This window comes from Crocodylus porosus, unplaced genomic scaffold (assembly GCF_001723895.1).
Source record: "Crocodylus porosus isolate Cpor-Errol unplaced genomic scaffold, CroPor_comp1, whole genome shotgun sequence".
NCBI classification, from domain to species: Eukaryota; Metazoa; Chordata; order Crocodylia; family Crocodylidae; genus Crocodylus; species Crocodylus porosus.
Window position 1 is genome coordinate 47672452 of NW_017728948.1, and position 15106 is coordinate 47687557.

General features: G+C 42.9%; 1 protein-coding gene across 1 annotated transcript in view; it reads left to right on the forward strand.

Annotated features, from left to right (window-relative positions):
• GRXCR1 (glutaredoxin and cysteine rich domain containing 1) overlaps nt 1–15106 on the forward strand; it is a 78573-nt gene that overhangs the window by 41664 nt on the left and 21803 nt on the right. The window contains exon 3 of the mRNA XM_019553469.1: nt 1190–1429. Within this exon, the coding sequence (XP_019409014.1) occupies nt 1190–1429 (240 nt within the window). The remainder of the gene's footprint in view (nt 1–1189; nt 1430–15106) is intronic.

Consider the following 15106-nt stretch of genomic DNA (forward strand, 5'->3'; position numbering starts at 1 on the left):
TTGGGCACAAACACCCTTCTTCAGGAATACTGAATGTCACAGTTCACCAGCAGACTCTTGATATGCCCGAAGAAGGGTGTTTGTGTCTGAATGCTTGTAAAGAACATTTTTTCCAACTATTTAGTTTGTCTAATAAAAGATATCACATCTACCCAAAGAACCTTGTCTGCCTAAAAGTTCATTACGGTCAGTAATGTTTTGTTTTGTTGATTGTAATGGGCTTTGGCTTAAACCCATAATGTACATTTAGTATTTTAAAAGCATTTAAAATAGTTTGGTTGAATCCTCACTGAATTGTAAGGGTATCTCTTTACTGCTATTGCAAAACTGACTGTAGTCGAATGCAGATACCAAGCTAGTTCTAACTTGGTACTAGTAGCAGTTCAGTTTTAGCATGATAATTTAGCTTCCAGTGAGCTCTTTGCTGCTGGAGTTATACAGCTATGGGTATTCAAGCTGGTTTATTTAAAATAAGCTCAGGTATCCTTAAACTACACTACAGTAGTTACTTTAGTGACTACAGTGTGTGTATATATATATCCTAGGAAATACTGGGCTGCTAATTAAAAAATGCAGCTCCTTGTCCATTAGGTAAATTGCCCCTCTTTTCTCTTGCATCCTTATTCACTAGTAGAAGCATATGCATTTCATGAGGAATTGTGTTAGCATGAGCTGTGGTACTGATAGGTAATGTGAGATTGGGATGTCATTAACTATATGAGTCTCTAATTGGATTCCAATGGGAAATGCGCGCACGCATGCACACACACACACGTTAGGATTTGTGAAAGGAACTGGTAAGTCCAAGAGCAATCATATCATCACACTTCTACAGTCGGGTCACAATTTCAGCTTTGCATTTGTTGAAAATGTACTTCATTTTGCAGGTACAAGGTTTCTTACAATAAGCAAAACTCCTTGCATCAGTGTGCAAAGTACCCAGAAGCCCAGCTTAATTGGTTCCCTGCATGACAATTATGACAACAAAATTATAAATCACACTTCCTACTTTGTCATTCTTATGTTTGAGAAAAATACTGCTGTGGAACAGATTTTTCAACATGTGCTTATTGGTTAAATAATATTTCAGATAAATGGGGTAATAAAGATGCCTAACCAGCCATGAAATAAATATGACTATTAACATTTTATTTGCTGGAATGAGAACTGAGAACATTTTATTTTCCAGGTATCAACGGTTCTAGAATTTGGCCGCATCATAATTTATACTACCAGCCTTCGTGTGGTTAGAACCACTTTTGAAAGATGTGAATTGGTAAGGAAGATCTTCCAAAATCACAGAGTGAAGTTTGAAGAGAAAAATATTGCTCTGAACAGTGATTATGGAAAAGAACTAGATGAAAGGTGCAGGAGGGTATGTGAAGTTCCATCACTACCTGTTGTGTTTATTGATGGCCATTATCTTGGGGTAAGTACAGCAGGAATGCTACTCTGCAATTTATAGGTGTAGCTGTTAACCCATAAGAATGAAAAATTGTTATTGTTTGTTGTTTTTATTACCAGAGTACCTAAGGGGAGCAATCAGAAACTGAGGCCCATCATGCTAGGTGCTATCCAGATATTCATTGAAAGGAAAGTCCCTGTCTTAGGGAACTCACGGGCTGGATTATTACCTTATGCAATACATGGATGAAATAAAGGAGGGAAACTGGTGGGTGAGATGCAGCAACAAGAGTTATTTTCAGTCTCTGAAGAAATAGTTCATATTTACATGTCTAGGCATAAGAATACAGAGAAATGGGCATTTTCTCATACCATGAAACTTAATCCATGTGCTTTGGTAGAAAACAGTCAAAATGAAACTGGCAATTGAAACTTTTGTATTTGAGCATATTTGCACATGAAATTGTTCTATTTGCTTGCTTCTCAATTTCTTCAACGGGTATGCACTCTTACATTTTCTACACTATGGGCGCATCTACACACGACTCTGTTGCTGTAGCATCCATGGGTGTCATCTACACATGACTAGTAGCTACTTTATTGTAGTGGCACACTCCCCCTTTATAGTGTGCTGCTACAGCAAAATAGCTGCTAAAATAACCATGCACTATGTGTATGGCATGATATGGGCAGTTACTAAGCCATGCTTTCATAATAAAGGAAGTACTAAAGGAAGTACTAAAGCACAGTTAAGTAACAACATCACTGTAGGGCAATGTGTAGACATGCCCTATGCTTATATACTTAATTCCCTTTGTTGATGCACACGTTTTTGCCTTTTAATTTTAGAGGGTTGCCAGCTGTATGTAAATTTACAGGCAGACCATCAAAAAACAGGCTAAAAGCCCCTGTCTGTAAAGTCCATAAAAAAATAAACAGTCTGTAAAAAAAACAAAGAAAAACCCCCAAACAAACAAACAAACTAAACCACTGGGAGCTTGATTGAGATTGCTTGTGGGAAAGAAGCTTGAGGTAAGAATTTAGGTTAGGGACAGATATTCAAAAAACCCGAGCCTATATTGATTCAACTTTTGCAGGTAAGTCTAACCTGGCTAGGATGAACCAGTTTGTATTCAGACAGACATTTTCTCTGGACTGAGGAAATGTAGGTATATGCCTGCAGTGGCTGAGGCCAGAAGTTGGGGGACACTAGAGCAGCCCTCCCTTCCCTTCAACAGTGCTGAGCTGAGAGGGGCATGGCCAGCCCCCAGCAGGATGCTCTGATTAGGGAGGTCTGCTGGCACCATTCCAGGCTTTTCCCCGATGGCTGCTCAAGAGGTGGGAGTGTTGCCAGACCCCAGCCTCCTGCCAGCACTCTGAGGCAAGGAGGGGGAGGAGGGGTACAGTGAATGCATCTGTTGATACTACAGAACTTTTCAATCTCCCTCTCGCTGCCTCTGTATACTTTCTGCAGCAAACTGACAGGCAAGCAAGCCAGCAGAGAGCTGATAACCAGGGATCCTGTTTTTTTCTGACTTATTAAAATCTCCAATTTTGGGTTAGAAAAGGTAACCCCAAATCCATATTGCCCCATGTTTTAACAACACTATACACGCGCACACACATACACACATGCACACACACACACACACACACACACACACACACACACATATATATACACATACACACTGCTGGGTTGCAGGTAGGCAGACAGTAGCCCTTCTTTGGGGATCTGTTCTGGGACCAGAGTTTGGGAATGGCAAGGGTAAGGCAGAGGGAGACAGCACACCACAGGGTTCATTTGGGGGATATTAGGATGTAGGGGTGAGTAGGTGTCCCCTGGGATGGAGGTAACATGGTGTAAAACCATTGCTGCATTCAAGCAGGATTGCCAACCTAAGAAAAATTATTTTACTGATCATCTATAATCTTTTTACTGACAACTAAAGCTTTTTTACCATGAATTTGAATGCAAGCTTTGTCCAGGGCCTGGTAGAAGGGTAAAATACACATCAGCAAAGAGTTTGGTTGTAAGTAAAATGTTGCAGATTGCAGTACCAATATTTGTCTTGTGTTAGCAACTCTGATAATCATGTATAAATGTACCTAAGTGAAAAACACCAGTGCTCTTTTATGTTGAGATATACAGTACAAATGAAAAACTGTGATTAAAGCTTGAATTCTGGCAAGTTGAGGTAAAAATTTGGGGCTCAGCTACTCATACAACTTTCTTTCAGAAACAAGAATTATAAAGATTGGTGATTTAGAAAGAAAATATTCCTAAAAGAGTTCTGAAAGCTTGTGCATTATGCATGCATTTTAATGATTCAGGAACTAGTAACAGTCACTAGAAGTGAGGTAGGGAGTACACAGGCAAGTTGTATTTCAGCACATTAGGGATATTTTAGATGTGTTGCTAAACGCATTGGTTTTTATTAAAGAGGTGAGCAATGACAATAAAGAAGTAGATAAAGTGGAAGGTCTTGAGTTTGGATCTGAACTACTAAGGAAAAAACCCAACAAATTCGTATTTGCATTTTTTAGACTGTTTACATCTTACATGTGATGGCTTTCTCTGAACGTTCTAACAAGTAAGGGCACCGATATTTGTGTAACAAGGATGCTCTGATGCACTAGAATTACAGCATGTTGGAGCAGACTTGATTAATCAAGTCTTCCAGGTCTGCCTGCCAAAACAGCAAATCTTAAATTCTTAAAATATTTTTTTCAGAATAAGAGCATAGGATTTACAATACTGGTCCAGACCAAGGGTCCATCCAGCCCAGTAGCCTTTCTCTAACAGTGGCATATTTTAGAGCAGTGGTGGGCATCTTTTGGCACAAGTGCTATAAATGGTACAGGATAACTCTGTTTGTGGCGCACAGCATATGAGGGAGGGACAGGCAGCACAGAAGCAGATAGGGCAGGAAGCAGAGGGCAGAGCAGGAGATCAGAAAGGAGCAAATGGCAGGAAGGTGAAAGCAGAGCAGGAGATCAGGTAGAGAGTGCAGAGAAGGGAGCAGAAATCCAGGCAGCAGAATCAGCAAAGGAAGGGGATTGGAGCTAATTTTGCTACACTGGACAAAGAGCTTGGCCCCAACTATTTTAAAGAAGAAGTGTAAGAAACTAGGTAGAGTGATCTATCCTGCATCATATCCTCCTAGACTAGGGAGAAACTTTACGCACAAACTAGTTAAAGTGATCAGAAACTTTTAAACCTGTAACAGAACAGATGTTCAGTGCACATAAACCAGTTTGAAAATGGCTGAAACCAGTTTGAGATGAGCCTGGCTGAATGTAGTATCAGACTTAACTGATTAGGGTCAAACCAGTTTATGAGGTGAACCAGACTCCCCCAGAATCCTGGCTTGCTCTCTGGGCTGGGCAGGGCTCTCTGCTCCACAACAGAGCTGGCTCCTCCCCTCTGCTCCCACTCGGAAGCTCCAACAGAGACTGCAGGCACAGCAATGTCTGCTTGGCTCCCCCCTGCCCCCCCACAACTTCTCACTGCTCAAGCCGGAATCTCCCCCTCCCTCCCTTCCTCCCATCTCCCACAGCACAGACCCCAGCCCCCTGGCCCATGGGCATGTGGTATGCTAGCTAATGCTGAGAGGTGTGTGTGTGTGTCTCTCTCCAATTTCACTGGCACAGGCAGACAGGACAGTGACTGCTTAGGGCTGTTTGGAATTAATCAACAGGTCATCCAGTAAGCTGTTTAAGAAGAGTTTGAAGTAATGGAGACAGCCTATCATTTTGCTGATGAGGTGATAATCACTGTTATCAGTCCCCTGCTGGCTTGCTTGCTGTCAGTTTTCTGCAGACCATATAAAGAAGCAGGGAGAGGGAGATTGAAATGCTTGATATCAACAGATGCATGCACTGCAACCCCCCCCCCCCTTGCTTCAGAATGCTAGCAGGGGGCTGGGGGCTGGCAACACTCCCACCCCTTGAGCAACCAGTGGAGAAAAGTCTATGATGATGTAGGCAGACCTCCCTAATCAGAGCATCCTGCTGGGGCCTGTTCTCCCTCAGCTCAGCACTTGGAAGGGCTGCTCTAGCACCTCCTTGCTTGTAGCCTGAGCTGCTGCAGGCATGTGCCTGAATTTCCTCAGCCCAGAGAGAATATCTGTCCAGTTAAAGACTGGTTCAGCCTATCCAGGTTAGACTAACCTGCAAAGATTGAATCAATTCAGGCTCAGGCTTTTTGAATGTCTGTTCCTAGCCCCAGGCACCATGACTAAGACAAATTCCACATTGTTGTGTGTAATAGTCCCTGACTATTGATAAATGGTGAATTTCAGAGTTTTAACTTTGACTGCTTGTACTGAAAACTGATTTCTAAGAGTTACTTATCCAGTTAGAAACATCTGAGCTTTGTGATAAATGAAACAGTTCAGATTTCTAATACTGAGGAATTCCAATTAACTGATTATAAACAGGAAACAGACTAAGATTTATTCATATAATTTGTTAAGTTTAAAAATATATAGTGACCAAATTTAAGGAAATTTCAATCTGCTTCTAGTAACCTGATGAACAGGGAAAAATATTGACATATTGAAGTTAAATAAATAAATTATTTCACACAGCTTAGCTGTCATAAGTCCCTGATTATGGTCTTTCGAGCATGATGGATGAATTTTGTTTTCTTCAGGAAGTCGTGAGGTACTAGGGCTGTGCGAAGCAGGCTCTCTTTGATTTGGATTCGGCCCAAATCAGGGGCAGTCATTCAATTCGTTGATTTGGATCACTGTCCTGATTTGATTCAGCTGAATCAGAATTGGAAGATTTGATGCTGATTCAGAGAATCAGTGATTTAGACACAGACACAGCTTTAAAAATGTTTTATACATACCTTGAGGTAGCCAGGATACATACAGCATCCCATAGATGTGTGGGGGGGAGGGAGAGGCCTCCATGTGTTCAGTGGTGAAACACTGGGTCTGCTGGGGAGCATGCTGGGGGCCCCCCCACACCACCTCGGCTCGGCGATTGGCCCTCTCCCCCAGACCCAGGAGGCACCAGGCACTGAACTGAGGGGGTGCCATGTGGGCCCCCAGTGAGCTCACCAGCAGACCTGGAAGTGCTTCTGGTCCACTTTCAGGTCTGCTGCTGAGTGTGCTGGAGAGCCCCCTGTGCTTATGTGGGATACTCCATGCGCTCCAGCATTGCAGCGATCACAAGCCCCTACAACCTAGAGGTATGTAGAAAAAACATTTCAAGCTCTTTCTATGTCTGAATCTCCAAATCTTTCCAAATCTCTCTGAATTGATTCGGAGAGTTCCAATTTGATGTGGAGAGATTTGGATTTGGAGATTCAGCCACCAAATCAGGCTGGATCTCCACTGAATCGAATCAGAGACTGAAGCTTTGCACAGGTCTACTAGTCATTCCTTAAACAGAGGAACAGTTGAGCATCAGACAGTATGGTCTAGCCTATTTAAAGCCATTTCAGTATTAAACACTTTGGATAGAATAAATCAGACTGTAGCTGCTGGGCCTCGACCAGTTGCTCTTGTGCTGCTCTCGCTCAGGTGACTGATGTTACATGCCTCATGGGCTTGTGCCTCTGCCTGAGCTGGTGACTTCCACCTGAATCTTCGACCCCGTGCTCTCCTGCCACGATGTGTTGAACCTCAGTGTCCGGGGCTGTTCATCAGGCGTGCTCGTAGACCCACAGTTCCTCCCGGCGGTTACTCACAGGGCTCCGCCACCCCTACACCCCGGCCTCGTGCCTCCTGTGGACCAGTGTCCGGATGGTCTGTGTCTTGCTCCTGGGACCCTTAAGACCAGGTCCCCCTCAGGCCCTGACACTATCTGTCTCACACATGGGCCTGCTACCCTCAGATTCCCCTGGAGCTCGGGGGGTGGAACAAATCAAAGAAGAAAAGAAAGAAAGATGCTTCAACACAAAACCAGGCTCCCTGCCCCTTTAACTACCCTTCTACCTTCCTGGGTCTCAACAGGACACTGGCTGCCTCATCCCCTTAGGCAATCAGGTTCCCTGCCTAGTCTAAGGCACATCTAGGTCCAGTGGCGATGCTAACTCTGACAGCAACCCTTCCTGGGTTCCCCCGCAGTCCTTCTCTTTCGGGGCGGACTTCTTCCAGTGTTCCCCCCGTCGTCCTTAAGCAGCGTTCCTGGCATCCCTCCGTCATTCCATCTGCAGCATCACCAAGATGATCCTCCTCTTCCTCCTTGCCCCTGTCCCAGCCGTTCCTGTTCCCCTGGTCCTGTGGATCAGGTCGCTTCCACTGTGGGGTCATATGTGGCTGCATCCTCTGACTCCCCGCTGCGCGGGTTCTGTCTGCAGCGTGCACTGCCATTTTTATCTGTGCCGGCAGGCGTTCAGCACTTACGTCACCGGCTGGCCACAGCTGGATAAACAGGCGGCTGACGAGCTGCGCGGGTTGTGTCTTCTGCCCCTCGTGTGCTGCATTTCGAGCCGCAGGTGAGTATTCCTCTGTACAGTTCATCCCAGGACACAGACTGCTCTCTGTTATTTCTGGACTGTATAAATGACCTTATTGTTAAACTATCTTTCCAATATCTTCACACAAGCAGGTGAAAATGAAAGAGTGTGCCAGTAAGGTGTTCTGGTTTATGTCCATGCGCTGCAGCTGGGCAATTCATAGTTCATATGGGAACAATCCACTTTTCAACTGGAAATAGAACAGAGTCAGATTAAGAAAACAAAGGCTGAGGAAGCTGATCAAGGACCATGGGGCCAAGAGATAGAATCTATAACCCTAATAGGGAATCAAAGTTTTCCACTGCTAGCTGCTGCAAGGTACAGCAGAGAATACAACTTTCAGATTCTTTTCAATGGTGAACTTACACTTCTTTGATATCCAGAGATATGGAAATTTGTTCCCAAGACCATTGGTACATCTACCCAAGTTGCTTTACTTGAGATTACAGCAAATTACTGCACAGTAAGCATCACCATATACATGTGCAGATGCTTACTATGCAGCAATTTGCTCTAATTGCAAGTAAATTTGCTACCTGTAAATACAAATAGTAAATTTACTCAGGAGTAATTATTGTGCAGTACAGCATACATAGATGGCTGACTGGGAGCAAATGTGCTTCTGATCAGCTGGACAGCAGGGGGTTGGAGATTGCTCTCTGCCCCTGGGAGCAGCCTGCTGTAGGGGTTGGCTTCATCACCAGAGCCAGGGGGGATGGGACACACACACACACACACACACACACACAAGACAATGTCCCCCTGCCCTGGCAGAAGGGAGCTCCCAGCCCCTGCTCTGTGATCACATGGCTAGTGGGTGTGGGAGCAGACTTCTGCCATGAGCAACAAATCTGCTCCCATTTCTCTGCATGTGCAGGTGCCTGCCCGTGGGCGGTTTAATTTACAGTAAATTACTCTAGAATAAGCACAACCCAGAGAATTTTCATGTGTAGACATGGCCACTGATAATTTATGTCTAACAGTTCCTTCCTCTTGTGATGAAGCATGGAGACTTAGTCATCTGAGTGCAACTTGAAGTTTTGTAAGTTCACTTTAGTTGAACCATAAACATAGTAAAAATGCTGTGAGATTCTGCAGGTTTTTGATTATTGTGGGTAGCCATATTATGATCTCAGGATTGGGGAGAAAGAAAACAGATCAAATAAATATGTCCTGGTTCATACCAAGGCTATTACAAATATTTAGGTAGCATCCAGAATCTGCCTTGGATACACTTATTTTCTGGATCTTTCTATCCAGCTAACTACCCAGGGAAATGGCACCTGAAGTGAAGTGCATGATACACTGAATCAGAACTTAACTTGTTCTTTGAAGCTTACTAGCTGCTGTACTGGATACATTTTTTCCATTAGGAACTGATTGGGAATTAATTACAGACTTCCCTCTTGTAGGTAACAGTGTATGTTTCTATAATACCTTTTTGATAGCTTTCTTCTAATCTTCTGATATGCAAATGGAACAAAAGTACAGAAGCCCAATATGTTAGTAAATTAATCATAGAATTTTTTTTTATTATTCTAATCCTTTCCTAATGGGAGATTGCACATAACTTTATAAAAGAGAACCTAGATGTGAAGCAGACAACTTTAAGTGATTAAATAAAAGGAAGGAAAAAATAAGCCAAGAAAATTTTGAAAAGTTTAAAAGGGAGAGGATTATATCTGATTAGGTAAATCCAGTGATCAACCATAACACGCTGCATATATAATAAACTTCATTGAAATCAACCAAATTAACAATGCCATTATTAGGGCATTGTACATTATGTTGCAAAATCTTCAAGACACTATGATAATTGGCTTTTTCTATAAGGACAGAATGAAAGAAATGGAATCCTCAGGCAGGGCAGTAAGACAAAGCGTACTGCCTCTGTTCAGTCTATGCTGAGACTAGTCCTTTATGAAACATTATATTTGATTTTTAAGCTCCCTAAGTTTTTTCAAAATTGAATTGCCAGATTCCTTGACACATGCTTTCATGTTATCACTCTTTCAGTAAATTCCAGATTCTTTTTATGGCAGGCTCTTTAACATTTGCTCTAATCTCTTTCTTTGTTTACCTGAGGCCTGTCTCTATCTGAAACAGAATCATGCCCTCTGCTGGGATACAGGAGCAAAGTGAAAAATCATCTCTGAGAGAAGAAAGTGATAAAAAATTAAATTGAAGCATTCATCTAGCTTTTTCTAACGGCATTTAGGGCTGTTATATAATGTCTTCATTATGGAGGAAGGATAGATAGGAGAATAAGCAAAGTACAGTCCCTCAGTAGGAAGAGCTTAATAGGTAGTTGAATATTTTTTCAAATACATTCTGCTTTGCTTTATTTTCATATAAATATTTGATTAATTTTGTCTTCTATTATTCATCCTGTTTACAAAGCATGTTGAATAATTTACACATTTATCCATTTAATAATTTCAAAATGTTTAAAAAATGTATTTCCCTTCCTAATTTGCCCTATATATATAGGCATTGAGTTTAACAATCAGATTATTTTGATTTACTACATGAGCTAGGATTATTTAATAAAAACTATATTTAAATCTGTATAGCTTCATTGAAGTAAACAATATTTTCTAAAATATAATTTGCTGTAAAATAAGAAATGGTTATTGCTATATTTGCATTGAATTTAGTGGAGTCTTATCTATCCAATACTTTTGCATTTTGCAACTGTGTAAGATAAGGAACCAGTGGAATAATTTATCAGTGGCTTTTCTGTTATAATCAGCTCTTTGAATAGCCTTCTAAGAGATGCTTTAGTTCAGCCACAAGTTAAGGTGTCAGTTATGCAGGTGTTGGAAGTGTGGGGGTGTTAGGTTTGTCTCAGAGCCTGCAGAAATAAGTGACCCCAACAAAAAGTGTGGGAAAGAGTGCTACCAGCCTGGCAGGTAGAAAATATATTGTAAACAAAATTAAAGTATACACGCATTGGCATTAGCAGACTCAACAGAAAGTAACTTTGGATTCATGTGTGCAGATTCAACAAATTCACATATCTCATGGCAGGGGAAGATCTTTTGGTTTTAGAATGTATGAATCTGAGAGTCTATAAATCTGAGAACATTGCTGTCAGAAGATATACCTGTTTTGTCACTACTGAATCTAGATCTCTTTCAACTGAGAAATGGCAGATATTCCAGACATAGGAGTTTTTTGAACTACAGTATATTTTACTGAGATTCTCTTCATAGATTCATTGATTCTTAGGGGCTGGAAGGGACCTTGTAGATTATTGGGTCCAGTCCCCCTGCTCTAGGCAGGAAAAGACAACTGGGGTCAAGTGACCCCAGCAAGATGACTGTCTAGTCTCCTTTTGAAGATTTCCAGGGTAGATAACTGCACCGCCACTGGAAGGAGTTTATTTCACAGTCTGAACACCCTAACTATAAAGGAGTTTTTCCTGGAATTGAGCCTGAAGTGGCCTTCCATTGCTCCTGGTCTTCCCCAGGGGTGCCCTGATGAACAGCTGTTCACCAAGTTCTTGATGTACTCCCCTGGTGTAGCAGTAAGCCACTACCAAGTCCCCTTTCAGCCTTTGCTTCCATAGGCTGAAGAGGCCCAGGTCTCTCAGCCTTTCCTCATATGGTTTGTCTTGCAAGTCCCTGATCACATGGGTGGTTCTTCTCTGGACTCTCTCAAATTTTTTCACCTCCTTGTTGAAGTGCGGCACCCAGAACTGGACGCAATACTCCAGCTGCAGTCTCACCAGTGTGGAGTACAGTGGGAGTATCATTTCCTTAGTTTTGCATGAGATGCAATGGTTAATATATATCAGCATGTTGTTTGCCCAAGGTTCACTGACAAAGGTTACCAGTGCTTCAGAAACTACTTTCTATCAACCATTCATCTGCAGAAGTTGCATAATGGACCAAAACGAAGCCAAAAAAGTTGTTTTGGATAAATAAAAGTATAACTGAGATAAAAATTGGCCCCATGGCCTTAATAAAAAGTAAAAACAAAAAAGTTGATTAAAACAGTGATTAGCATAATAATCAAGTTAATTTTGTTTTATTAATACATAGAAATAAATAAATATTCAAGTGCTCTTTATTCCTCTTCTCACTGATTGACCAGATTATCATCATCAGAACAAATACTGTCTGTCATTGACTGGCAATAGATAAACTTGCCATTGAAAATGTATGTGAAAAAAGGATTTTTTTGGAGACTAAGTACAGAGAATCAAAAAGCCCGAGGCTGAATCAATTCAATCTTCCCAGGTTTCCCTAAACTGTAATGAAGTGAAGTGAACTGACGTGCACGTTTTAATCTGGAAAAGCAGCCAGACGGCTGTAGTAGCCCAGACCAGAAGCTGGAGTGTACTAGAACATGCCTCCCAGACTGTTGGCCATTGCCAAGAGTACATGAATACAGATGAGTGGGGCCCATCCCTGACTGGCTGCACAGCACCTCCCTCCCTGGCCCCCTGATGTCCCCCTTACCAGGGGTGAACATTCCCTCTATCCTGAGGCCCAGCTAGTGCAGGGCATTAAGCCACATGCAGATATCCCCAGACCTCGGCCGAGGTTTGCCATTCCAGGCAAGGTGCCCTGAGCAATGTCAGAGGAGGAATTACTTCCTCCTACCCTTCAGCATGGTCTGTCACCGGCTTCGCCCTGCCCTCACAGGTGCGGGGGAGAAGGAACATTTCCTCCATCCTGGGCTGAGTGATACCCTGAATCATCCCACATGGCCTCATACCTCAGCAGGGGCTTCTCTTGTCCTGGGTAAGGTCCTCAGACTCCTGACACCAGTGCAGAGGGGAATTCCCCCCTTTCACCCCTTAGCATAGTCTGGTGCTGGCTCAGCCCTGGCCTGGAGGGCCTGTCCCCTCCACACACACAGACCTGGGGGGTGGGGCTAAGCCAGCATAGGACCATGCTGCGGGGTGGGAGAGGAGAATTCCCCCTCTGCATTGGCAGCAGGGCCCAGGGTGGGGAACCCCCACTGAGGCACAGGGATCCAGGCCAGCCCTGGATTGGAGGGACTGCTCCCTTTGCATCAGTGACTGGCATGGGCCAGGGGAAAACCCTTGCGCACCAAGGATCGGGGTTGGGGCTGTGGAGGGAGGGCTCTGTTCTCTCTTCCCTGCCCCACCATGCTGACTGGATCAGGCAAGGCCAAGGCTGCAGAACAGAGTGTTTCCTGCCTCCTGTTCTGTAACAGCCCAGGGATGGGGTGGGCTGGGCATGCTTGGCTGGAAGAGATGGCATGGGCCAAGGCCAGCCTGCCCATCCCATGAGAGAGGGTTTGTAGAGGAGGTGCAAAGCATCCTGGGATGCTGGGGGATTCTGTTAACTTGAGTCAGGAGGGAAGCCTTGAGGGAGCTGAGCTGAACAATAAGACAGGCAATCCAGAGAGATGGACCAAAAGAAGAATGAAATAGCCAGCCATGTTACTCAAGTCAGAAAGGAGGCAGGGTACACCTTATGGAGTTATGCATCTCTGATTCGGTTAGTGTATTAGATATACTTTTACCCTAACTTCAAAAGAAAGTGTCCGCTTTGGCGCAGGGAATCAGAATTCAATGTACTAAAACAAGGGCAGATTTGATGATTGAAATGGATGGCTTTATCATGGATTCTTTTGGATGTTTTCCAAGGCAAATACCATGCAGACAGTTTCCAGTTACACCAAAACATGTGAAGTTATGTTGTTTTCTTCTAGTATCTTAGAAACACTCACAACTGTACACTTCCATACTTAAAAAAAAAGAAAAAGAAAAAAGAAAGACAGTGTTGGGCTTAATCTAAACATCACTCTGCATCCCCTACCATACTTGGTGGTATGATACCCTCAGCCTTTAGGCTGTTTTTCTGAATTTTAGTGACATTCCCTTTAACTTTTTTTTTTAGCAAATAATCCAGTATCGGATTCATTTCAATAAAACTCCCATAAAGCATAATGATTTGTATAATCACAGGTATTTCTGAGTCTAACTGCCCTTGATTTCAGCCAATAGAAATTAGACACTGAAATACCTTTGAGGGACTGGACCAATATTTTTCTTCTCAGCACTTGTGGTTACTAAAATAGTTGTGTGTAAATGGTGGTATTCTCTTTAATTAGGGAATGGACAATTTCTGAAAATTAAATGAATATATGTGCCAATTAGATGGGGAAATGAAATAAAGAATAGGTATGAATTTAAGCCCAGCTCTTTCATCAGTGACTCTGCTTATTTTATGATCTTTACATATCTACATTCAGTACTTTGTATTCATGTTACATTCCATCTTAATGGCCAGTGGACTTAGCCACCCATGTATGATTCTATTTTACACTGATCAGGTCCATGGAAAACAAAAAGGAAACAGAAAAAAACAAAACAAAGTAGGTAATGAAAAAGGAAGATGGGTCCTCCTCTTCCTCCTGCTCTTCTTTGAGGCTCTTCTGGGATTTAATTTTTAGGGTAAAATGACAACATGTTACAAAAGATGCAGGGAAGATTTTCAGAGATTTGAGCTGGTAGAATAGAATTGCAATTAGGTGCCTACATTCATGTAGATGCTAATAGGTGGAATAGAATCTGGCCCTAATTGTATTAAAATATGTGAATGTCACAGCATTTTCATGCAGGTATCCAAAAGTAGTCTTTGTTCAGGAGTTACATGCCAAGAACTGGAAAAAGTAAGGTCTGAGATTCTTTGGCAGGACAATCCAAGAAATCTCCCACATCATGTCCCTATCCCATGTTACTTTCCCACGATCACCTCTTGGCTAAACTGGCTAACTGCAGCCTTGACATCACCACAATCCATTGGCTTCGGAATTGGCTCTGTGGTAGGGACCCAGAGGGTGGTAACTGACAGAAGTCAACTGTTGTTGTACACTGTGGCCAGTGGGTTCCTCAAGGCTCTGTCCTAGGGCCTATACTATTTAACATCTTCATTAATGATGTAGGCATTTGTATCAGAAGTGGACTGGCCAAGTTTGCCAATGACACCAAAGCATCCATGCCAGAAGACAAAAGGGTGATCCAGGCAGACCTTGACAGGCTCAGGAAATGGGTGGATGAGAACCTGATGGTGTTTAACACTGAAAAATGCAAGGTTATCAATCTTGGGAGGAAAAACGTGCAGCATGCTTATAGGCTCGACAGTGTCATGCTGGTTAGCACTACAGATGAAAGGGACTTGGGGGTCATGATTGACCACAAGATGAACATGAGCCTTCAATGTGATGCTGAAGCTACTAAAGTGA